Source organism: Pleurodeles waltl, chromosome 12, assembly GCF_031143425.1.
Source record: "Pleurodeles waltl isolate 20211129_DDA chromosome 12, aPleWal1.hap1.20221129, whole genome shotgun sequence".
Taxonomy (NCBI): Eukaryota; Metazoa; Chordata; class Amphibia; order Caudata; family Salamandridae; genus Pleurodeles; species Pleurodeles waltl.
Genome location: NC_090451.1, coordinates 625094255 through 625120825, shown reverse-complemented (window position 1 = coordinate 625120825; position 26571 = coordinate 625094255). Strand labels below are relative to the sequence as shown.

The window sequence follows — 26571 nt, the reverse complement described above, 5'->3', positions numbered from 1 at the left end:
AATGGCAATAAAAAGACTGACCAAAAAACAAATAGAGTCGGTCATTTGAAAATGGTCAAGTTAGAGCTGAAAGTTGAAAGATTTCACAAGATAGGAAAGTGGTAAGGCATAGGAGGGCATAGAAATATGTACTACAAAGGCAAGGGCTAGATTCTCCACCAGCCCACTCTAGTCTTCTGGCGGGGGGGGGATCAAACCCCATTTTTCTTAACATGCGCCCTAAATTGACACCCGCACCAATACGTAGGTCGGTGACCAAAAGTCTGAAAAGCACATCACACAAGCAACACTCATGAGGATCGTCAATAGTATAATTTGTAGAGACATGGCATGACTCTACTACGATGTATGCATTCACAAAAGGCAGAGCACCTCCAGTGGGCTTGCAGATTGTCAAGAACATTTGGGCAAAAATAAAGTGGCCACAAAGCAATGAAGCCATAGCTCTCTTTTCAAAGTCATTCTTAGGACTTTTCCTTCAACAACGCGAGAGTTGCATGCATTGGTTTATCAATTAACAACTGTGGCGAGATATGTAAGCTCGACTGAATGCTGTCTGACTGTATGTTATGTGGGCCAGTAGGTCCGAATATGAGTGGTATGAATTCATGACGGAACTGGTCTTGATGCACGATTACCTGCATGGCTGATAGCCTGCAAGGATGGGTATCTGGCCGGCAGATTCAAATTTATTTTTTGACGGGGAAGGGAGCTTTCTCATATACGCAATACAATATAAGCTTTAGGAGAGAATTTGACAGCAAAAACAGTACATGTATCATGTTGACTATGGGGCATGCAAAAGAGTGACAATGAAAGCACTAACCCAAATCTCCCAGATAGACAAGACATCTGTGGCATGCCATCTGTGCCCAATCCATCTCCTTCGCAGATGCAGACACTGGTTTTTTAGAACCTATAAATTAAGAAAAGAGAACAATAAACACTTTTTAGAACATTTATCGGTGAGAATTCTGCTATAGCTTGATACAAAACAGTGTGATGTACAAAAAAGGGTGCTTCCAAGCAAAAAAAAAGAAATGCTTCATTGTGACAACAATTATGAAGATTATTGGCAAATCTAGTAAGTCTGATGCATACACTCAATATAATCTTTATTCAGTTTGAAATAAACCATTCAAGATAACGTTTTTTTAACATACAATATAATAAAAATGTGTAATAAAAATACATAGTCAATAAAAGTTGATTTCTCAACTAAATATTGACAAGTATCAAACTACACAAATGGTTCAAGTGTACGTCAACTGCAGAAAAATAAGTGCTGGTTTCCACGGTTTACAATTTAATAAACAAGCTTTGGAAAATGTGCCACTGGAGTTTTATCAAATTTGCAGAAAAATACTTTGGGCTCAGGGACGAATGTGTACGAGAGGGGCATACTCAGCTATCAAAATAATACCCCAAATGACAACGGCAGCCAGAAAGTCCACACAGCCCCAGATAGAGTGCAGCTAGATCAGTCTCCCGAAAAAAAAAAACACCCCAAGGAGCAGCCACTCAACAGGAAACAGGTCATCGATCGAAAAAACGTGACCCAGACAAAGAGTGGGTGATAGCAACAAAAAAGCAGACTGATCATGAGCGTTCGGAAACAAGTCACACAGAAAAATAATTTACCTTGCCAATGCCCAACTCACAATCTTCCCGGAAACCAAATCAACAATAACTTGCAACTACTCAATGAAGACATAGAAAGGGTCAAGAAGAATGACATCACACTTCTACTCACCCCTGAGAAGATGTACACGACGGCTACCATGTGCAATGACTACCACCACCCCCAGCAGAAACCTTTACTACAACAGCAGACTCGTAAGTCCTCAATGGAGGAAACTGACCCTTTTGGCATGGTTACTGTAATGCTATCTGTATTTCAATTCAAGGAACTTTATTGCGGCTACAGGAGCCATAAAAGCGCAAGCAGTAATAAGTACAAATAAATACACAAAATGATAATTACAATAATAAATATAATGATGAAAAGAAGTAAAAGATAAGGATAAAAATTGAATAAAAATGCGCTCGCACAGAACGATGGGACAGTCTTTATACAGATAAGAATTTCCCTCTAACAAGCCAGCTAGCTCCGAGGAATTTGGCGACGGTGATCACTAGCGTTGGGCTAGTGTCTGATCTGAGGATTCGCAGGGCTAGCTCAGAGCTGCGGAACCCCAGTAGTCTGCATGCCGGGGCCAGCCATTTCATGCGAGGGGCGGTGTACGCGGGGCATGCAAAAAGGACGTGAGGGAGATTCTCGACGGGGGCTTTGCAGGCTGGGCAGGCGGTTGATTCATTGTGTGACCAGCTGCTGGTGAAAAGTCTTAATGGAAGTGTTCCAATGCGGAGCTGAAAGTACAGTTTCCTTTCCCTTGGGGCCGTGATTAGGTCCCAAAAAGCTTCATACTTGCATGACTCTTTTAGGTTGGCAAAGTCACAAGATAATGAAGTGTGGAGTGCAGCCCTTGTGTCTTCGTAATTTGCCATTTGCCAATATAGTTTCTTTAGTTCGCTTTTCGAGGGGAAGACGGACGTGGTTGGTGAGTTCCAGAGATCATCGAGCCCGAGTGAGTACAGTGAACCCTTGATGTATCGTAGCCAGGGGATTCTGTGAAAATGGTCGGCTTTTAAAATGACCTGTAGAGCTTCAGTGAAGATATCGAGCTCAGGGGTGGTCCAGAGACGCCACCAGTACAGCCGAGGACGCAGGCGGGCTTTATGTCCAATGCGTTTGATACCGAGATCCTTAAAGAAGGGGAACAGTGGGGTGCTTGGCGGAAGGGACACAAGGTTTCTCAGGAAGTTGTTTTCAGCTATGGTTATGTCTTGGATTTTGGTGTAGCCCCATAGTTCAGCCCCGTAAAGCGCTGAGGACACGGCCTGGGCTTCGTATATCTGTATTGCTGGGCGAATTGGTTTTGTGTGTGAGAGGTGAAAGTTGTTTAGTAGTGCCCCTGTTGTTTGTTTTAGTTTTAGAGCTTGTTTTCCTATGTGTGGTTTCCAAGACATGTCGTCAGTGAATGTTATGCCCAGGTAGCTGAAAATGCCCACCTTCTCAAGTGTGGAGCCCTCTAGAGTAAGCTTCCCTTTAAAAGATTTATGGGGATTGAGGGTCATTATTTTTGTTTTCGAGGCATTGATTTCAAGTCCCTGTGTTGAGCAGAATTTCTCGAAACAAGTAAGGAGTTTCCTTAGACCGCCAGGGGTCTTGGATATCAGAAGAGTGTCATCTGCAAAGAGTAAGACTGGGATTTTTGGTGTGCCAAGTGAAGGTGCGTCAGCCTGCATTCTGAGGAGGGAGGGGACGATTTCATTGATATACAGGGAAAAGAGGGTCGGGGCAAGGACGCACCCTTGCCGCACACCCCTAGAAACATGGATTCTATCAGTTAGTTGCCCCTTGTTGCCCCACCTGACTCGTGCGTAGTTGTCCTCATGGAGTCGTATCAATATGGCTAGAATATGCTCCGGGATTCCCATCCGAGAGAGAGTGTCCCATAGTTTGTTGCGAGGTACTAGGTCAAAAGCAGATTTTAGGTCCACAAAAGCTACATAAAGGCTGCCTTTGCCAATGAATGAAAATGTCACTTACCCAGTGTACATCTGTTCGTGGCATCAGTCGCTGAGATTCACATGGTCTGCATTAGCTCGCCATCTGGTGTTGGGTCGGAGTGTTACAAGTTGTTTTTCTTCGAAGAAGTGTTTTCGAGTCACTGGACCGAGTGGCTCCTCCTTCTGTGCTCATTGCGCATGGGCGTCGACTCCATCTTCGATTGTTTTCCCCGCAGAGGGTGAGGTAGGAGTTGTACTATAGTAATAGTGCCCGCGCAATGAAATGTGTAAGTATGTACCTATTAAAGGTTTAAATAATATATATACAAATGTACAAAATTGAAGGTAACTTCTGAACTGCTACAGGCTTCCGGGGAGGTGGGTGGGCCCATGTGAATCTCAGCGACTGATGCCACGAACAGATGTACACTGGGTAAGTGACATTTTCAGTTCGATGGCATCTGTCGCTGTAGATACACATGGTCTGCATAGACTAGTAAGCAGTTATTTCCCCATAAGCGGTGGATTAGCCTGTAGGAGTAGAAGTTGTCTGAAATAGAGTTCTTAATACAGCTTGACCTACTGCGGCTTGTTGTGCGGATAGCACATCTATACAGTAGTGTTTGGTGAATGTGTGAGGCGTAGACCATGTGGCTGCCTTACATATTTCATGCATTGGGATGTTTCCTAAAAAGGCCATTGAAGAACCTTTTTTCCTGGTTGAATGTGCCCTGGGAGTAATGGGCAGTTGTCTTTTTGCTTTAAGGTAGCAGATTTGGATGCATTTAACAATCCATCTGGCTATACCTTGTTTTGATATTGGGTTACCTGCATGAGGTTTTTGGAATGCAATAAATAGCTGTTTAGTCTTTCTGATGTTCTTTGTTCTGTCAATGTAGTACATTAATGCTCTTTTGACATCTAATGTATGTAGTGCTCTTTCAGCCACAGAATCTGGCTGTGGGAAAAAAACAGGTAGTTCTACCGTTTGATTTAGATGGAACGGTGAAATAACTTTTGGTAAAAATTTTGGATTAGGTCGTAGGACGACCTTATTTTTATGTATTTGTATAAAAGGTTCCTGTGTTGTGAACGCTTGAATTTCACTTACTCTTCTCAGAGATGTAATGGCGATGAGAAAGGCAACTTTCCAGGTTAGGAATTGTATTCCGCAAGAGTGCATGGGTTCGAAAGGTGGGCCCATGAGTCTTGTTAGGACCACGTTTAGGTTCCATGAAGGAACAGGTGGTGTTCTTGGTGGTATAATTCTTTTAAGACCTTCTATGAATGCTTTGATGACTGGTATCCTATACAAGGAAGTTGAATAGGTAGTCTGCAGATGTGCAGATATTGCTGCAAGGTGTATTTTAATAGAAGAGAAGGCTAGCCTTGCTTTTTGTAAATGGAGCAAGTAATTTATTATATGTTTTGGAGTTGCGTCTAGTGGTTGTATCTGATTATGATGGCAGTAACAAACAAATCTTTTCCACTTACTTGCGTAGCAGTGTCTAGTGGATGGCCTCCTGGCCTGCTTTATGACCTCCATACACTCTTGGCTAAGTTGTAAGTGTCCGAATTCTAGGATTTCAGGAGCCAGATTGCTAGATTCAGCGATGCTGGATCTGGGTGTCTGATCTGTTGGTTGTGTTGCGTTAACAGATCTGGTTTGTTCAGCAGTTTGATGTGGGGTACTACAGAAAGATCTAGCAGTGTTGTGTACCAGGGTTGTCTTGCCCACGTTGGTGCTATTAAAATGAGTTTGAGTTTGTTTTGACTCAATTTGTTCACTAGATAAGGGAGGAGAGGGAGAGGAGGAAAAGCGTAAGCAAATATTCCTGACCAGTTCATCCATAGGGCATTGCCTTGGGATTGCTTGTGTGGGTATCTGGACGCGAAGTTTTGGCATTTTGCGTTCTCTTTTGTTGCAAATAAGTCTATCTGAGGTGTTCCCCAGAGTGTGAAGTAGGTGTTCAGAATTTGTGGGTGGATTTCCCATTCGTGGACTTGTTGGTGATCTCGAGAGAGATTGTCTGCCAGTTGATTCTGGATCCCTGGAATAAACTGTGCTATGAGGCGAATTTGATGGTGGATTGCCCACTTCCATATGTTTTGAGCTAATAAGCTTAACTGCGTTGAATGTGTCTCTCCTTGTTTGTTTAGATAATACATCGTTGTCATGTTGTCTGTTTTGACAAGGATGTATTTGTGGGTTATGATTGGTTGGAAAGCTTTTAGTGCTTGAAAAACTGCTAATAATTCTAGATGATTTATATGCAGTTTTGTTTGATGTATGTTCCATTGTCCTCTTATGGTGTGTTGATTGAGATGTGCTCCCCACCCTGTCATGGAAGCATCTGTTGTTATTACGTACTGTGGCACTGGGTCTTGGAAAGGCCGCCCTTTGTTTAAATTTATACTGTTCCACCATAGAAGCGAGAGGTAAGTTTGGCGGTCTATTAACACCAGATCTAGAAGGTGATCCTGTGCTTGAGACCACTGTGAGGCTAGGCATTGTTGTAAGGGCCTCATGTGCAGTCTTGCGTTTGGGACAATGGCTATGCATGAGGACATCATGCCTAGGAGCTGTAGTATTGTTCTTGCTTGTATTGTTTGATTTGGAGACATGTGTTGAATGACTCTGTTGAAATTGTGAATTCTTTGTGGAGTTGGCGTTGCTACTCCTTTTGTCGTGTCTATTATGGCTCCTAGATATTGCTGTACTTTGCTTGGCTGAATGTTGGATTTTGCAAAGTTGACGGTGAACCCTAGTTTGTAGAGGGTTTGTATGACTTGATTTGTGTGGTTTGAGCATTGTGTGAGCGAACTGGTTTTGATTAGCCAGTCGTCTAGATACGGGAATACATGTATTTGCTGCCTTCTGATGTGTGCAGCGACTACTGCTAGGCATTTTGTGAATACCCTTGGAGCGGTTGTTAAACCGAAAGGCAATACTTTGAATTGGTAATGTATTCCTTTGAATACAAACCTTAGATATTTTCTGTGTGATTGATGTATTGGTATATGGAAATATGCGTCTTTGAGGTCTAGGGTTGTCATGTAGTTGTGTTTTTTGAGCAATGGTAACACTTCTTGTAGTGTGACCATGTGAAAGTGGTCTGATTTGATGAATGTGTTTACTACTCTGAGGTCCAGAATTGGTCTCAGTGTTTTGTCCTTTTTTGGTATCAAGAAGTACAGTGAATAAACTCCTGTGTTTATTTGTGTGCTTGGTACTAATTCTATTGCATTTTTTTGCAGTAGTGCTTGAACTTCTATCTCTAGAAGCTGTGAATGGTGTTTTGATCAATTTTGTGATTTTGGTGGTATGTCTGGAGGGAATTGCAGGAATTCTATGCAATAACCATGTTGGATAATTGCTCGAACCCAAGTGTCTGTAGTTATTTCCTCCCATGCTTCGTAATATTGACCTATCCTTCCCCCCACTGGTGTTGTGTGGGGGGGGTGAGTGACGTGTGAGTCACTGCTTGTTGGTAGTGGTTTTGGGGCTTTGAAATCTTCCTCTATTCCTAGGGAATTGCCCTCCTCATACTGGCCCCGAAAGCCTCCCCTGTACTGTCCCTGGTAGGTGGACGGTGCAGACTGTGAGGTACTGGCTTGTGTGGCCTGACCCCGAAACCCTCCTCTAAAAGGTGTTTTGCGGAAGGTGGTATAAGATCCTCTGCTCTGCGGGGAGTAGAGTGCGCCCATGGCCTTGGCAGTGTCAGTGTCCTTTTGGAGCTTTTCTATGGCTGTGTCGACCTCCGGACCGAACAGCATTTTTTCGTTTACGGCATGTTAAGTACTGCCTGCTGAATTTCCGGCTTGAATCCAGACGTTCTGAGCCATGCGTGCCTACGGATGGTAACCGACGTATTAATGGTCCTTGCGGCTGTGTCTGCTGCATCCATAGAGGAGCGTATTTGATTGTTGGAAATGTTTTGACCTTCTTCAACAACCTGTTTTGCTCTTTTTTGTAGATCTTTTGGGAGATGTTCAATGAGATGCTGCATCTCATCCCAGTGGGCTCTGTCGTATCGCGCTAGCAGCACTTGTGAGTTTGCGATGCGCCACTGGTTTGCTGCCTGGACAGCGACCCTCTTCCCGGCTGCATCAAACTTTCTGCTTTCTTTATCTGGGGGAGGTGCATCCCCAGAAGTGTGTGAATTTGCCCGTTTTCTGGCAGCCCCTACCACCACAGAATCTGGTAGCAGCTGAGAGGTGATGAATACAGGGTCCGTAGGAGGCGCCTTATACTTTTTGTCCACTCTAGGCGTTACTGCCCTGCTTTTGACTGGCTCTTTGAAGATCTCCTTTGCATGGCGAAGCATGCCTGGGAGCGTAGGCAGGCTTTGGTAGGAGCTGTGGGTGGAGGAGAGGGTGTTAAATAAAAAGTCATCCTCTACTTGTTCAGAGTGTAGTTCCACATTATGGAACTGAGCTGCTCTAGCCACCACTTGTGAATAGGCTGTGCTGTCCTCAGGTGGTGATGGCCTAGTTGGGTATGTGTCTGGGCTGTTATCAGACACTGGTGCATCGTACAAGTCCCACGCGTCTTGATCTTGGTCGTCGTGGCTCATGGCGGTGTGAGCTGGCGAATGTGACGGGGTGTAAGTTGGTGAAGCCGGAGTTACAGGTGGAGGCGAGGGAGGAGGTGTTACCGTCTTTGCTGTTTGTTGCTGAGGAGCCTCTCGTGCTACAAACTGAAGTGTTCTCTTTCTTTTGACAGGTGGAAGGGTACTGATCTTCCCTGTCCCCTGCTGAATAAAGATACGCTTCTGCGTGTGATCCACTTCAGTGGATTGCAGTTCCTGTTCGAATCTGTGTCTTTTCATTTATGAAGACATAGAAAGTTCTTCAGTATAGGAGCCTGAAACTGGGTCTGTTGGTGCTTTTTTCGGCTCCGAAAACCCTGTTGTTTCCGAGGTAACCTTCCTCTTCTTTTGTGCCGAAAAATCTTGGCCTCTATGATCTTCGGCGCCACTGTCTCGGCGTCGATCCGTGTCGACACCGAACTCTCGGTGTCGATGCTTCTCTTTAGCACTCTCTCGGTCCCGAGGAGGCTGCGTGCCGGTGTCTCGACCGGAGTCGGACGATCTCGACACTGAATGGGCCTTTTTCGGTGCCGATTGTTGGTCACCGTGAATTTGGGTTGAGCCATGGCCGGTTGGCAGTGGCGTCCCCTGGGCCTTTTTGCCTTTTTTAATTTCTGATCTCGACGTCTTACTCACTGTTTTTGGATGGTCGAGTTCGTCGGAGTCTGAATACTGGATGGAAAAGGATTCCTCCTGTTCCTCTTCTGTCTCGAACTGTCGATGCTCTTTTGGCGTGGACGCCATCTGCAGTCTTCTCGCTCGACGGTCGCGCAGAGTTTTTCGGGACCGGAACGCCCGACAGGCCTCACAGGATTCTTCGCTGTGCTCGGGTGACAGGCACAGGTTACAGACCGAGTGTTGGTCCGTATAAGGATATTTGTTGTGGCATTCAGGGCAGAATCGAAACGGGGTCCGTTCCATCGGCGTTGTTCTCCACGCGGTCGGGCCGACTAGGCCCCGACGGTGTGCCGAAATCTACCCCGAAGGGCACCGAAGCGCTTAGATGTTCAATGCGTTGTCGTATGTGTTTATCTCGAACCGGATCGCAACGATACCGTCGAAAATCTTCCGTTTTCAGCTATCTTTCCGTTCCGAAACTCGGAGCGACAGGAACGCGTCCGAACCCGATGGCGGAAAGAAAACAATCGAAGATGGAGTCGATGCCCATGCGCAATGAGCACAGAAGGAGGAGCCACTCGGTCCAGTGACTCGAAAACACTTCTTCGAAGAAAAACAACTTGTAACACTCCGACCCAACACCAGATGGCGAGCTAATGCAGACCATGTGTATCTACAGCGACAGATGCCATCGAACCACTGTTTTCCAATATAATAATAGGAATCTGAGGGCTTGATCAGTGGTGGATATTTTCTTCCGGAAACCGGCTTGTAGGGGACTAAGAATATCATGTTCAGTCATCCAGTCTTCGATCTTTCCTAGGAGGCAGTGGCAGAAGACTTTTTGCACACAGTCAATTAAGCTAATAGGTCTATACTGTAGTTGCAAGGGAGTGATCTGTCGCCCCTTTTAAAGATTGGAATAACAATAGCCGCTTTCCAGGACTCGGGGGTTGGCGCCCCAGATGCTATTGCGTTCGCTATAATGGTGAGGTATCTTGACCAGGATGCTAAGTCTGTTGAGAACAGGTCTGCTGGGACACAGTCTGATCCAGGGGCCCTGCCGCGTTTTAAAGTGCTTAGGGAATAGGTTATGTCACTTTGGGAGAACAACAGGGGTGCTGCGGTGGTGGGTGCTAATGAGGGATTTAGGTGGGGGCCCATGCGAACAGGAATGGGGCTATCATGGTCAGGGCAGTACAGGCTGCTAAAGTGAACTACCCAGTCTTTCGGGGCAATATTGGTTGTGATGTCCAAACCACTGGTTTCTGGGCCTCGTGCTGCCAGGGACCAGAACAGACTATAGTTCCTCTCACGCACAGCGACACGGAGTGCTGTCCACCATTTATTATCTTGGTCACGCTTGGCTTTGAGTATTGCAGATTTGTAGGACTTCATAGCTACCAGGATGGCGGTGGGGTCCTTGGATTTAATGGCTTGGACTAAGCGCTTGTTTAGGGACCGACACTTTTTATTGAACCAGCGGTGCCTACCTATGGGTCGTTTGCCGTCATGGGCTGGGGGTACTGAGAAGTGGGCTGCGATATCCCTGAAACAGGAGGTGTGGATCAAGCTTATTTCCTGGTAGGGAACTGCGGGACCCGCCTCTAGGACCATTAGTGTGGATTTTAGGGTGTTATTAGCTGCGTTGATGAGTGCGGGCCGAGCAGCGACCTTGTCCCTCTTTAAGTGTTGTTTATTGTTAACCAGGCTAATACCCTCTGGTGCTACTGCTGGGGAGTTAAACGTGGGTGGAAGATTATCTAGAGCTAATGTGTGAGCAGAGAGAGGGTTATGATCGCTTTCAGTCCTTTCAACGATCGTCATGTCGATCTGTATTTAACCACCGGATCCAACTTGACCACAGACTCCATTTTGTGCTGAGCTTCAAACGCCACCACATTGGTGGCGCATGTATTTTTCCACGCACAGCTTGTAAATGTGTTTTTGCTCTTTCTCACCAAGCATGGGAACATACCATGGAGGAGTAAGGGAGATAAGGATGTATCAGGCTGAGTGCGTTTATGGTAGAGCAGGGTATAGCTCGGTCTTGTTAGTACACCTCGGGATCTGGCCAGTCTCTAGCATGTTCTTTCAGCACTGACCTGGTACAGCCAGCGTTTGAACAACAACTTACTCAATGGGAAGGGGGTTTCTAGAACCTTCCTCTTAAGTTTGTTTAAAGTATATAAGGTGTGGAAGCTTGACAAAAGAGAAGGACCAGCTCATGTAGGAATGGACGCATTGCCCAGAATGTAAATCCCACCAGGGTTGTTCTCCCTCCTGTTTCGGTTGTCCAGGGTTCCACAACCTGAAGTTGGCAGACAAGGGATGATGTCGGAGTCAAGCCCATGGTGATGCATTTTTTATTATTATTTTTAGCTTGAATTGCATGTGTTGCTGCATTTGAAATAAAAGCTCACGTTATTCTTTTTGATTATGAAACTTGGGAAGTGCCTTAATAAATTAATTTCTCAGACTAAGTGTTGCATTCTTTTAATTTTGTTTCCTCTCAGTCTGAGGTAGAGCAGAACAGTTAACCCCACACCCTTGCCACTGTTTGCCTGGTATCTAATGCTAACTTGACTGAGTGTGTCCTGGGATCCTGCTAACCAGGCCGCAGCACCTGTGTTCTTTCCCTAAACTGTAGCATTGCTTCCACAATTGGCACACCCATGTCACACAGCTAAGTCCCTTGCAAAAGGTACTAGTGGTACCAAGGGCCCTGTGGCCAGGGACGGTCTCTAAAGGCTGCAGCATGTATTGTGCCACTCTAGGGGACCCTCCCACCAGACACAAGCACACTGCATTGCAGATTGTGTGTGTTGGTGGGTGAAAAAAGGTAAAGTTGGCATAGCCTCCCTCTCTGGGTGCCATGCTCGCAAACCACTGCCTGTGGCATAGGTAAGTCACGCCTCCAGCAGGCTTTACAGCCCTAATGCAGAGTGCACTATACCACACGTAAGGGCAAAGCTGGATGAGCAATATGCCCCTACACTTTCTGAGTCCATTCTTAGGCATTTTAAGTGCAGTGTAACCACACTGAGTACATGGGCTGGGAGTTTGTAATTACAAACTTCACAGCTTCATGATGGCTTCACTGAAGACTGGAAAGTTTGGCATCAAACATCTCAGCTCAATAAACCCACACTGATGCCAGTGTTGGATTTATTGAAAAATGCACACAGAGGGTGTTTTAGAGATGCCCCTTCTATTTCACCCAACCCTCTAGTGTGAGGCCAGCCTGCACTAACAAGACAAGTTTCTGACCCCATGGGTGCGAGCCTTTGTGCTCTCTGGGGTCAGGGACAAAGCCTGCCTTTCGTTACACTACCCCAGGGCACTCCAGCTAGTGGAGATGCCCCGTCCCCTGGACCAAGCTCCACTTTTGGCAGCAGGTCAGGCGGTAAAATTAGTTAACACAAGGAAAAGGGACCACCTCACCTGGGACTACTTCTAGGGTGCCCAGAGCTGAAGTGACCCCCACCTCCTTGCTGAATCCTCCATCTTGTTTTGGAGGAGGATAGCCCATAGGATTAGGAATGTGCCTTCATCCCCAAAGGGAGTGGGCACAGGAAGGGTCTAACCATAGTCTGGGACAGTAGCCATTGGCTACTGCCCTCTGACCCCTGTAACGCCCTTAAATCTAGTATTTAGGGACACCCTTGAACCTTGCTCTTCAGATTCCTGACAACCTGAAAAGAAGAAAAGGCACCAAAGAGCAGCACCAAAGAGAGGACTCCAGATGACAGCTGACTTGGCCCCAGCCCTAAGGCCTGTCTGCAGCTTCATGGACCAAGCCTGCAGCCTCTTTCTGTCCCCCAGGGTTCCTCAGTTGAAAAGCATTAGGGCGCCCAATGCTGTGTTTGCAACCTGCACCCAGCCACCTCAGTGCCGCTGAGGGTGTTTGGTGCTGAAAAGAAAAGGGACTGAAGAGCAGCACCAGCAGAGAAGACTCCAGATGACAACTGACTTGGCCCCAGCCCTAGTGGCCTGTCTGCAGCTTCAAGACTCGTGCTAAAAGAAAGGTGGTGCATTCTGCAGGACCAGTGACCTCTACAAACCCCCCAGAGGGCTGCCTGCCTACCCAAGGACCAAGATCCACAAAGAATCCTCCAAGGACCCCAGAACCACCATGGATCAGCGAGTTCTGCCCACTTCACCCAACACCCACAGCCTGTGTCCAGGCTGCCCACAGGTCCACAGAGAAGGTCCCCAGGCGATTCCGACCTAGAGTCCACCGTGGGTTGACCCATTCTGACCAACATGACGGTGCCTGCAGCCTAAATCCAGAGGACCCCACCTGACCGGCTCTGGTGAAGATTTACCTACGTCTAGATGTACCCCTGCACCTGCAGCCCTCTGGCCATGGGTAACTCAAACCGCCATAGGATTTGTTTGGGCAGCCAACCCCAACTTTGACCTCTGCACCCAGCCGGCCCGTGTTGGGGGTGGTGCACCCTTGGTGTCTACCTAAACTTTGCCCTGCGGACATCTTAGCCCCCGAAGACTGGGATCGTAATTAGAGTACTTACTTGCAAATTGTGTTGTTACTTTTATTCCTCTAGCACTGCATTGCTTTCTATGAGAAATTGCACTGTCTACTTATGAAATTAATTAGTATTACTTACCTGAAAACTGTTTTACCTGTGAATTCTAAACGAAGTGCATTTGATACATGAAAGTGATACATTCTTGAAACTGTACTTTCCTGCAAGAACGATCCTTTTGCTTCTACAAATAAAGTAACAAAGTATATTTTTTGATATATAAAACATTGGCCTGGAATTAGTAATTGAATGTGTGCCTCATTTCTTGATTTTGAGCACAACAAATGCTTAGCCCTACCCTCTGATAAGCCTAACTGCTCAACCATATTACCACAAAAGAGAGCATTAGTTTTATCTAATTTAGCATCTGTAAAGCCTCTGGGGATCCACTGGACTCCACATACTATATCTTACTTTGGTATAGTATACACAGAGCCAGCTTCCTATACCTGAGACAAGCTTCACCGACCAAAAAGAACAATCAATCTCTCAAAAGAAGAGATAAACACTCTGCTAATATACTATCAGGCACACAGAAAAATTCCTATGACAACAATCAACATTCCAATCGCCAACACTTCCAACTACAAAAAACTGAGATATTACCCTCTACAAGTCAACCACGACAATCTGAATCTCACTCATAACACAATACCCGCCACAGTTTCTCACAAAACAGTAACCAACGTGAAATGCGTGCTGCACAACTGAAGATCAGTAACAAAACACGCAACCGATAAACCAGATGTGATCTTAGCGCATGTTCTGGATTTTCTCTGTCTAACAGGAACCTGGCTCAGCCCAACAGTAGCTCCAACAATGGACATTCTCATACCCCCAGATTTTGACATCTTACGTCTAGACAGGACAGGGAAACAAGGGAGGTCTTGCTATAATTTAGACACTTGTTAACCTTAAACTCACTCTCCCTTGAAGATACATCATTGTTTGAGCTCCTGGGAGCTGAAATCAAACATGAAAAGAAACTGGTATTGAAAACACTTATATAACCCACTGTGGAACAACACAGTCTTCCTGGAGCAAGTTACGGAGATGATCACTTCCAATGTCACTATACTCCCAAACACATTACTATTAGGATATTTCACCCTTCACTGGAATAATGTCAAAGACCCCACAGTGGATGCACTCTGTAACCTGCTCCAGGACCTCAACATGCCTCAAGCACGAAATGGACCAACCCACAACAAGGATGCCACACTTGACCTCAATTGCTAAACCAGAATCAGTAAACATGCTAGACATCTCCCCCCAACAAACTGGTCAGACTACCATCAAATTATTTTCCAAACAGTCACACAAATAACTAAAATTAAGGACCAACTAAGAAGGGAAAAATGTGGGTGAGGGATTGCAGCCGCGTAAACAGAACAGAATTGGTGGCTCTATGAAAAACCTCCTTGGCTCCTCGTTCTCACCAAACATCGGTGCAAGAAATGACATCTCTATGACTGACCCACTCCAGAAGGATGCTCCATTACGTCTAAAAAGGCAAAAGAAAAAAAATCCTGTACTGTGGTTCAATCAAAACAAAAAATGAAAGATAACTAAGACATCTGGGTTGACTGTGGAGGAAGGACCCAAACATTTCCAATCTTGCACAGCTGAGAACGCACAGAAACTCATACAAAAGGCTATCTTGAATGCCAAATCAACAGTGATCAGATTTCAACTAGACAGAGCGAGGAACAGGCCAGTACAACAGTCGGGAAAGATGGCAGAACCCACTATTGCGAACAACTCAACTGACATCTGCAACACCTTCTCCACTTTCTTTAAAGATAACATTGCAACCATACGTAATTCCATTCCCAGCAAAGCCAGTACCCAAGCCAGGGAATCCTCAACCCCACTCTTTGCACACAGTAAGGACTCCAACCGAAACACCCAAACCGTCCAAGGTAAAAACAGAACCTCCTGGAACAGTTCCAGATCTCTGTCTAAAGAGGAAATCCAGAAAACAGCTCAATGAAACCCACCACACATTTCAATGTTCCCATCCCCTCCCACCTACTGAATGAGATAATCCAATCAGTCACTTACTTATGGACGAAAATTGTGAACACTTCTCTCCAACAAGGATCCCTCCCAGAATGTCTGAAAATGGTCCAAGTGTCGCCCTTGCTTAAAACGGACACTGACCAAAAAGTCTTGAAGAAATTCCGACCAGTATCCTGTCTACCTTTCTTGGTGTAATAGACAGAAAACTGTGCCCACAGTCGGCTATGGGAACACATCCAGAATTTTGACCTAATAGATAAACATCAATCAGATTTCAGGTCCGGACACAATACTATGGTCACCATTCTCAATATACTAGATGATATACAAACATAATTTGAACAAATCAAATCATGCCTTCTAATACTCCCAGACTTATCAGCAGCGTTCGACACAGTCGGCCTCAAATGTCTCAGAGAAACTCTTAAACTAAGAATGGACCTATCAGGCGCTCTCCTGAACTGGTTCACCTCCTTCTTAAAGAACCGACAACAAAAAGTCAAAATCAGCAACACGCTATCAGATGTAGCAGACACTGACGGTGGCGTTCCGCAAGGTTCTACAATTTCTCCAACGCTCTTCAATCTATACATGTAACCACTCACTGAAATCCTGAAGCAAACAAAAATCTCATATCACATGTATGCTGATGATACTCCGCTCTACATCAAACTCTCCTCTCAAAAGGATATCCAGAGACTAGACGACACCATGAGGAAACCACAAGACTGGCTGGAACTCAACCATTTACATGTAAATCCACTGAAAACCGAATTAATTACTTTCTCCCCACTCCTGAAATCCCTACAACCGCAACTACAGTCGCTTAACCTCAAATCACTTAACTGCACCTGAACCATCTGCAACGCCATAAAATCACTAGGCATCACTCAAGGCTCAAATCCAAACATGCAAGATCACATACAAGCCCCAACCAGAAGCTATAACTTTCATTAGCACCTCCTAAGAAAATGTAAAATCATCATGGCATCAGGAGACATCAAAACGGCAGTTCAATCTCTAATATTCTCACAACAAGTCCATGGAAATGCCACATTCACAGGTGTACCGAAAGCCAGCCTAGTCCCTATGAAAAGGGACAATAAATGCAGACGCAAGACTCTTAAAAAACACACATTGTTTTAACCGCATTTCCCCTTCACTTAGAGCCCTCAACTGGCCCCCTGTAGAAGAAAGGATCCAAATGAAGGTTGCATGCATAACACCCAAATCTCTACACAACTGTGGTCCTAAATACATGGCAAATAGGACACAGCTATCAGGGAGGCGGTGGGATTCCAGAAGTGCGAAATCCCTCATACCAGAACCAGCAAGATTGAAAAAAAGGAAAACTCACAGCCGCACATTCATCGAAACTGCTCCAAAAATACCGAACTCCCTAACATCCTCAATGAGAGCAATCACCTCACTCAGGCTTTTCAAGAAGGAAAGCAAAGCCATTCTACTAGAAAAACATGTACCATAACAGAACTTCTTTGGGACTGCCATACTCTATATTTTCCTTTTGGGTTCCAGAGTAACTCCTACTCGACAAAAAGTGCTTTGACGCTTCATCAGGGGTAGTAAGTGCTATATAAATACATTTACAATATTTTATATTGTTTCCTACTCTTTATATTGTACTTACCTTCCTATTCCTTACCTACCTATTGTTTTTAGCTTCCTCTGAATTCTATACACAGTATCTGAAGGGAGTGTTTTTACAATACTATAACCCTCACCACATCTGTCTTTGTACCGCGCTTTGATACAGTGATAGTCATGTTTGCGCTTAATAAAACACAATAAATAAATAAATAAGGGAAAGCCATTAAAATATGTAAGAAGTTCAGCCTAAAACAAGTTAAAATGAATTGATGATGAGGATTAGCTATCAGTTTAAGATATGTCTGTATCCCACCTGGTGAGGACACTAATTATTAAGTCACGACTGTTGGTTTAAATACTTTACTTCCTTGTCGTTCTCTTTTAAACACTTGCTTTAAATGCAGCTAAACTTCTGGCTTTGATGATGGGGCGTGGCTTGGCACTGATGGCTTAGAAAGCAGGCTACTGCACTCCCAGCCAAACTCCACCATCCAGGGACATCCTTCTCTGGTGTAACCCAAATTGACCCGGCGGCATGAGAAGAATAGATCCCCCAACCAGGCAAGACCTGCAGCAGGGCCCCTGAGGTCACTCCATCCAGCAGATTTTCCTGAAACGCTCTGGTAACTAGAGTGGCCGATCTACAAAATGGCGGAGCTGAAGTGACAGCAAAGTCTTACCTCACTAACTAACTGCTGAGGAGGCAATACGGAGGCGGCTGATCTTCAGAGTGACACCAGCCCCACTGGCGAGAATCTGGGTGCCATCCTGAGAGGATACAGCCCCGCAATGACAGAGAGAAGCGGAGGACTGCCTTCTAAGGACACCAAAGAAGACAACCTGTGTTGTACGCATCATAACCAGCACCAACACCAAGGAACTTTTCAACATAGTTAAGGAATTCTCCAACCCGTCTGCCGGCGAAAACATCACACCCTCCCAGGAGCTGTGCAACAACCTTGCCCACTTTTTTACGACAAGATCACAACCATACCCCAAACCACACCTTTTGGACTTCTTTGACTGATGCGCCACAACCGTAACCAACACAAACCACACGGACCACCTGGAAACATCCTCTCCACCCAGATCACCACCCCCACCATAAAATCCATCCACTCAGAAGCTCCCACATACCCAAGCCCGCACCACATCTTCAACCCTGCAAACCAAAAGATCGGCCAGGAACTCACCACCCTGCTCAACAACTATCACCACTGTAACATTTCCTGATGCCTGCAAACACACCAAAGTCAGACCACTACTCAAAAAACCCTCCGCTGACCGCAGCGAACCCCCAAACTACCGGCCAATTTCCATGCTCCCATTTCCAGCGAAAGTACAGGAAAAGATTATCAACAGGCAGCTCAAGACATACCTGGTGCAGATGTCAGTATAAGGAGTATGCAGTTCCTGGGTAGAGAGAGCAGAGGGAAAGAGGATCTAGATCAGGAACAGTTTGAGTCATCAGATCAAACCTTGATTGTTCAGGAGCAAGAGCCCACACCCAAAAGGGTGTCATGCTACATCATCAGGCAGCTTCTCGTTGGGCCGGCACTCCAATGCCCAACGTGACCCACCAGGGGGCTGGTTGCCAGGTTTTTGTTTGTATGTTATGACGATGTGAGGAGTGAAGTGCAATGTACAGACTGCTGATTTGAGCAGACTGGTGCGAGGTGAAAAATAACTAAGAGATACCTAATCTTCTTCAATACATAGGGGCCCTTGTTATCATTAAAAACTGTGTGTAGTAGCGAGCTAGCCAATGAGTGGATACAATAGTCCAAACTGCCTCAAATGGTAACATGTGAAAAGAAGATTACCATGTTTGTTGTCTGTGTAATGTCACAACTGGTCGTAACAATTCCTCAGGTCGTAGAACCTAACCTACTCATAGTTTAGGTCATCAAACAGAGTGATATGTAATTGTTATCGTGCCAAAACAGCCTTCACGTAAGTATTTAGTAAACCTTCATAGTGTAAAACTGACCTAAATGCAGAAAAACTGAAATAAATCAAGTTAACACTTAATGGCATGCTAAATAGCAAGTGGCATTTAAAGCATGGTAATCGGGTGCATACTAAATCAGGATGCACCCCAGTAGTGCAAACAAAAACTCACCCTTGTGAGGGCTACACTACAAATGCATGCACACAAAACACAACACAGACAACTCTTGTGGGGATGTCAAAAAGCAGAGGGGGGCTGGCGGGTGAAACACAGCGAGACTTACCATATTAGGTGGGAGATACTGCCCCGATCTAAGTGGCAGGTAAACGTTCACTGACTTAAAGAGAAAACTGGGGAAGAGAGTCAATATTAGATTCTCAAAAGAGTAAAGTGATGTGCAAAAATCGGGTGCCGATAGCCTGTGCTTACGGTGAAGAGGAGAGCAATGTGCCCAAGACTTAGACCGTCCACAGACAGCAGGGAGATGTCTACAGGGCAAGGAAGGCGGTCTTAAGGCAGCACCATGAGGCCCTCAATGCAAGCCAGGTGTAGCGGCAGTGGACAACTAGAAGGATACAGTGCCGTACAACCAAAGATAAGCACGATCTTGGTAGTCGCGTGTAAACAAGGAGGGGTAAACTACACCCTCCGAGTTACAGAAGCAGTCCTCTAAACAAATGTAAGAAAAGCCAACAGGGATCCAAATGAGAAACAGACAAACGCGGGCACCCAGACAGAAAACCTACTCCCAATGAAGAGTAAGTGGAAAGCTAGACATAGCAGTAACATAAGTCTAAAGATGGCCTCCATCATGGAAGTGGCGCATAAGCAAGTTAAGGCAGGGATACCGTCATAGTAGCTGAGAAGGGCCTCTAAACACATGAATAGAGGTCACTAAGCACAACAGATGGAAAACAATAGAGGGACAATAAAGGCACTCACCGTATTCAGGTTAATTTAAGGATGTATGCCATAATGATGTAATTATGTACGCCATCTCGGAAAGGAGCCCTTTTAAAAAAAACCTACCCACATTTGGCTTCTAGAATCCCGCGTTTTTACTCAGGAATGCATGAGTCAAAGGTACGCCTCCATTCTTTCCCGTGCTCCTCAGGTGTCCATAAAGCGGTCCAGAGCAAAGAATATCTATGTCAGATGATCTCAGACCACAACCCAGTGTTACTCTTCTTGAACTGGCACGAAGAGAGACCACGAATACCTGACTGATGGCTGCAGGTTGAAACTCTAAAACACTCAGTGTTCTTAGAATTTATAGGAGAAGTTGTACAAAATTACTTCATGAATAATGCGGCCACCCCCTCTTCACCCCTAGTCGAGTGGGATGCATTTAATGCATTCATTAGGGGACGCTGCATAGCACACTTATAGTGGAGGTCGAGACACATGAGAAAACTGTCCAAGACCAGGCGTTAGCTCAGCCCGGGAACCATGCCTCAAACAGCAGCACCGAGATGCCAAAGAGCAATTAGCAGTCACATAGAAAAGCTCCATCGCTTCAACCGCTGCGAGTACATGATATGCGCTCACGCTGAGCGTGATAAGGCGGGAACCCTGCTGGCGTAGTTGGCTAACCCCATGTCTAGAAGTTTCCCAATATTAGAAATAGAATCAGAAACAGGTGAACATCTTTAAGCCCAAGAACAAATAAATAACAGATTTGAAAAATATTAAAACCACGTTATACGCTTATCCCCCCATTCCCCCACCCCCACCCCACTGATGCTGGGGAACCATTTACTGGCAGTGCACGCTGTGGCACTTCATTTAGGGGACTGGATATTAAGGGCAAGTTACACCACCTGCTACGTGGACGATATAATCTTGTTCCTGTGGGATGTGGGTGAAGACCTACCAGGAGCAATAGCACATAAAAATCCCATCTGCTTCCACTCTGTTGTAGTATGCCTTAGCCTCCGGACCTACACAGCCTTGCCTGGGAAGAGACCGGTCTGAAATACCATAAACAACTTGATCTCCTAGAGGGCAATATTGGTGTAGCTCCTAGAAGGTTTCATGACAGTGTGGACTTCTGGAAAACCTTGCCTCTGTCTGTAGCTGGAAGGATAGCAGTAACGAAGGTGACAGCACTTCCCAACTGTTGTACTTTTCCCCCCCACACTGCCCATTATTATTCTCTACTGGATTTTCCGGGATCTGAACACATTGTTGACCCAACTTATCTGGGGGACGGTCCGATGCTGGTTGGGCTCTGACCAAATTACAGCACCCAATGATGGATGGAGGGCTAGCGGCGCTGGACTTTGAGGTTTACTATTTCGCAGTTCAGCTCCAGTGGTTCAACCAGTGGATCGCTTCACAGCTGTGCCCAGAGAGGGCATTGAAAGAGCAACCCCAAGATTCTCAGAACTATTCAAGATCCTCCTGAATTCCAAGCGGCCACTCTGAGAGGGTCCCATGGCCCTGCAGGTTGCTCGTCATTTTTGACAGTTCACCCTCCAGCGCACTCATGTTGATAAGCTCTGCTCAGCGGATCTTCCACTACAAGGGTTTGAACAGATGGCTCCTGGAGATGCATTCAGGGGACCAGCGGAATGGTCTCAGTACGGGGTTAGCCAGGTGGGTGATCTCTACAGAGTTGGGGAACGCATGACGTTAGATGACCTCTCCGCCACCTTTGAAATACCGGGCGGCCAATTCATTTTACATCTGGCGGTAGTAGTAACACTGCATGACCACTGAGACTGGCTTATCTGAACCACCTCCCCCACCCGACCCCACCCCCTCCCACCTTTAGGAAAGCCCCTTCTTTCTGGCATAGTTACCCCCATCGCCCCCAAACACACTTTTTGCCGGATGTCAGTGTGCTTAGTCTGTTTTTCACTGGGATCCTGCTAACCAGGACCCCAGTGATTGTGCTCTTCCTTCCAAATGTGGTTACTTTAATACTTCTTAAGTCCAACAATTGGCTTACTGGTGTACCCCTGTAAGCCCCTAGTATATGGTACTTAGGTACCCAGGGGCACTGGTACACCAAGGGTCCCCAATGGGCTGCTGCATGTATCATGCCACCCATGGGAGCCCATGCAAACTGGGTCAGCAGGCCTGCCATTTGCAGCCTGCGTAAAAAAATGCATGCACCCTTTCACTACAGGTCACTAAACCAGGCCACTATAACTCACCCTTATGGGAGGCCCTTTCAGCCCAAAGGACAGGGTGCAGGTCCCTGTGTTTGTGAGCACCCTTGCATGAGCAGCGGTGCACTTACGAACTCAAGTTCCAATTGACTAGACTTCGTAAGTGAGGGGAAGCCATTTTAGCTACGTACTGGCCACTGCTCACTGTGGTCCAGCTACATAACAGTAACTCCAAATTTGGGCATGTTTGGTATCAAACATGTTGGAATCATGGTGCCATGATTCCATGCACCCTTGGGGTTCCTTAGAGGATTACCCCCAGATCTGCTCCTACCAGTCTTCCAGGGTCTGTGGGCAGCCTGTGCTGCTGCAGCCCCTCAGACACAATTTTGCCCTCGCGCTGCTTGACCAGCTCAAGCAGGGGACAGCAGAACAAAGGATTTCTTGTAGACGAGGGGTGCAACCTCCTCTCTTTTGGAAATAGGTGTCACTGGACTTGAGAGGGGTAGCATCCCCATGCCACCGGACAGCTTTGAAGAGCAAATTTGGTGCCCTCCTTGCATAATAAGGTTTGCACCAGTCTAGGGACCACTGGTCCCTGCTCTGGCACAACACACACACACAAAGGAAAAGGGAGTGTCCACTCCCCTGTCCAGCTCCACCTCTAGGGTGGTACCCAGAGCTCCTCCAGGTGGCCACTTGGTTCTGCCATCTTGAAACCAAGATGGGCAGAGGTCTCTGGGAGCCTCTGACTAGGTAGGCCAGGTAGCTGACGTCAGAAACCCCTCCTGATAGGCGGTCACTCCAGAGAGAGGCTAAACCCCCTTTTTGGGTCACTTAGGGACTCCTTTGAGGGTTGTTCTACAGGTTAATTGTGCAAGACTCCACCAGGACTCCTCTACAAAGACCTCTTCTGCTCCTGACCTCTGGAACCGCTGCTGGGTAACACAAGAACAGAACAAGTCTGCAATGCCTGGCAGACTTCTCCCTGCAACATTGTTTCTGCGTCTTCTGACAGCATTCTGCAACATTTTCACGGCTGTGCATCCTCTGGGGTTGGCAAGACTTCAGCTGCACCAAAAAGCAAGAAGGAATCCCTTGGTGTGAAGGAGCACTCCTCTACATCCACAGGCACATAAGGCAACAACATCCAGCTGGTGGGATCTTCTGCCCTCCGGATATGCAAAGATTCTCCAACAAAGGTAGTGGTTCTGAGGGATCCCTTGGGTCCTCTATGCCTTCTGTCCATTGTGGGAGACGGTAAGCTACTGGGACAAAATCCCTGTGCACCGCAACTGTTGCGGCAACCAACGCTTGTTGGCTCCTGTTCTGAGGGATCTTCAGGCTTCAAGTAGCCTAGGCCCCCAACACTAACCCTGCAAGGACAGCCTCCTCTGCTGCTCTAGCGACGTGGGACTCCTCTTCAGATGTGCTGACTGGGCCGCACTGCGACTTACTGTGCCTGCTGCCAGTGGGTTGCTTGTGGGGGATCCGACTTCTTCTGCGGCTCTCCTGTCTTCCGAGGGTCATTCCGGACTCCCCTCTAGGGGCTGAGTCCCCAGGACCTTGCTGGTCCTCCACAGGACTGCAAAACGTCCAACTGCTCCTTTTGCTTTTGTTTGTGCTTGTTGGTACTCACCCTGACCACTGACCCATCTGCAATCCGGTGACTGTCGAGGGATAGCTCATAGGCAAATTCAGGGAATACTCTGCAGCTCCTGGACCCTGTAATTGGACTTCATCCATCATAGTCGACCCAGGTCATCAGCTACAGAAGGGTGGGGGCGTTGGCTCCTGCCCCACATAGACACTCCAGCGTGGAATGGACTCTGTCCCCTTCTTTTGCAGGTCCTCTTCACCCGGAACCCACCCTAGGGTTCCACTGGTCCTGTCCTGCATTTTTCAACTGCGACGTCCCTATGTTGGTCTATGGGAAAACCAGGTAACTTCCCTCTCTGCACCCAGCTAGTTGGAATCTTCTAGATACTTACCTTTTGGGGTTCCACTCTCTCCCAGCGATTGTCTAACTACTCCATACACTCTAGTGGGGGACACCCATTCGCATTCCATTTTTTTAGTATATGGTTTAGCCCTGCCTATAGGACCCTTGCTTTTTATGCTTTTCCTAATTACTTAGCTGTGTATTTCTGGTGTGCTCATACCTCCAAAAGTACCACTGATAGTCTAGTTAAGAGTGCCTATAATAAAATATCTTTATTGTTGTAACACAGTGTGGTTCCTTTCATGTGTGATTAGTTACTGTGTTACACTACTGAAGTATTGCAAGTGCTTCACGTGCCTTCTAAGTAAGTCTTGGCTTCTCACCACAGCTACCCTAGAGAGCCCTGGCTGTCTAGACACTGACACTAACTAATAGGGGTTTGCTTGGACCCCAGTATAAGGTGTAAAACCATGTGTGTCCACCACACACTGGGCCAGCTTCCTACACCACTCACAAGTGTTGCCAGGTCCTGTGTACCGCTACAGGCGATTTCAAAACAGTGTATCAAGCCTTACTGTCCGACGTTGTTGTATTCCTGAGGGACGTACATGAGAAATCTGAGGACATTGTACTGCTAATCACAGACCTAAAAAAGGCAGCCACAATTAGCAGCATCTACACTATTTCTAGGAACGCCAGATTTTAATTAATTGATTTCTATTTTTTCCATAGGGCTTACCTCCCCAGTAAAATCCTACATCTCTTCCACATGGCCACGGTGACCTGTCTCATATGTGGTGAGAAGGGAGCCAAAATGCTTCACATTGTGTGACCGTGTCTGGAATTGGTTGATTTTTGGGAGGAGGTGGTTTCATGCATCAATGAGGTTACCAAAAGGCCTATTCCCTGCACTCCCTTGGCATGTCTTCTAGGGGGATTCCCGCATCCCCAGAAACATAAGATCACTACAAGATTTGTGCTTGCAAAGTGTTGGATTACCCTGCACTGGAAAGCCCCTAGGTGCCCAGGCTTTATTGAATGGAGGTAGGACTTCCTCGGATGCTGAAGTGCAGAGTTATTCAAAGAGGCAAGGAGAAGATGTGGGACAATAGAGAAGGCCAAAGCATCGGACCACCTGGTACATTGCCTTAAAGAACCAGACCTAGATACCCCTGAACCTTCCCCATTGCCCATGAGCAAGCCTGAAGATACACTGTGGAATGTGAGGAGCTCTACATATACAGGTGTTGTATGTCATGGTAGAGTACCTAGGATGTGTTACACAGAGTGCCATATAGCGTTACGCTGAGTGCCAAATATGGGCATGGGGCATGCAATGGGTGAGAACAGGGGTGGGGAGATTTTTGTTTTTTATTGGAATGGAAAGGACTGCACTGATTTGTACATGATGTGCTTTATGTCAAAATCCTTTACTGTGCTCACTGCAACTGTATTACTATTGAAGTATAACGCACAAAGAAATATATGCTGTTACGCCTACCAGCCCTACTGGGTGCTGCCTGTATTGTTGGAAAACATAATTTAACTTGTTCCATGTGTCACACGGCTGGGAGCCATCCGATGCTACAGTGCTCATGTGTGGATGACTCACGGCCACCTGTGCACATGGCACTTGAAATCCCTCTGGTGCGGGCACCAGAGGGATTCCCTTCTAAAAGAAACCACCTCCGGAGATCAGGAAAAGTTTCCCTGGCTCGATAGGCTGTTTTTTGTTTCAGTGAAATGACAATCAACTCGTGTGGCCCTCTGACATCATTTAAATGAAACCGAAAGCAAAATGAGCCAATTGACTCATTTCACATTCTCTGCATCGGTGCGCGTGGGGCTATCTCAGCTCCATGAGCACCAATCCCAAAGGGAAAGGTATTGTTGGGAAGGGGAGAATCTCCCCTTTCCAGTGGTACCTTTCCCAAGTGGATCCCTCCTTGTGGATTACCCAAGGAAGACGATCCCCCAAAGCAGGGGTCCACTCCCTTGGGCAAGGGCTTTTGCTCCCCCAACATTTTTATGGCTCAATTCAGTTTTCTGTGTCCTCCCCCCACCCCCCAACTATGAGGCAGATGGGTGAAATAGCCCCTGATCTGCCCACCTAGTGGGGGTGGGAGTAGCGGGGGGCATAAAGCCCACTAGGCACCAGGGATTTATTTTCAATTAGTGTAGGGGTGGGGGTTGGCCAGAATGGACATGACAATGCACCCCCTGCCCCCCCCCCCCCAAACAAATAGGCAAAGCAGTTTTTCTGCCCCACCACACCACGGGGGCAGAAAGCCTGCTAGGCACCAGGGATTTATTTTTATTAGTGTTGGGGTGGGGGCTGACCAGAATGGGCAGGACAATGCCCCCACCCTCCCGGCCACAGTCTTTCTGTCCTCCTGGTGGGTGGGGAGGGGCCCTACTAGGCACAAGGGGCTATTAGGGGACGGGGCTGCTCAGAATGGGCATGGCAATGCCGCCACCCCAAAATGGGCACAGTCTTTATGAACGCCTCTGACCCCCGCCCCTACCCCAATCCCCATCTCATCCCAATAGCAAGGAAAATTAGATTTTACTCTTGAGTGTTGAGGTCACATATGGGCCA

At 46.6% G+C, this 26571-nt stretch overlaps 1 protein-coding gene across 1 annotated transcript in view; it reads right to left on the bottom strand.

Moving 5' to 3' along the window:
• SMG5 (SMG5 nonsense mediated mRNA decay factor) overlaps positions 1-26571 on the bottom strand; it is a 344692-nt gene that overhangs the window by 250231 nt on the left and 67890 nt on the right. Inside the window, exon 5 of the mRNA XM_069218000.1 lies at positions 827-916. Coding sequence (XP_069074101.1) covers positions 827-916 — 90 coding nt within the window. The remainder of the gene's footprint in view (positions 1-826; positions 917-26571) is intronic.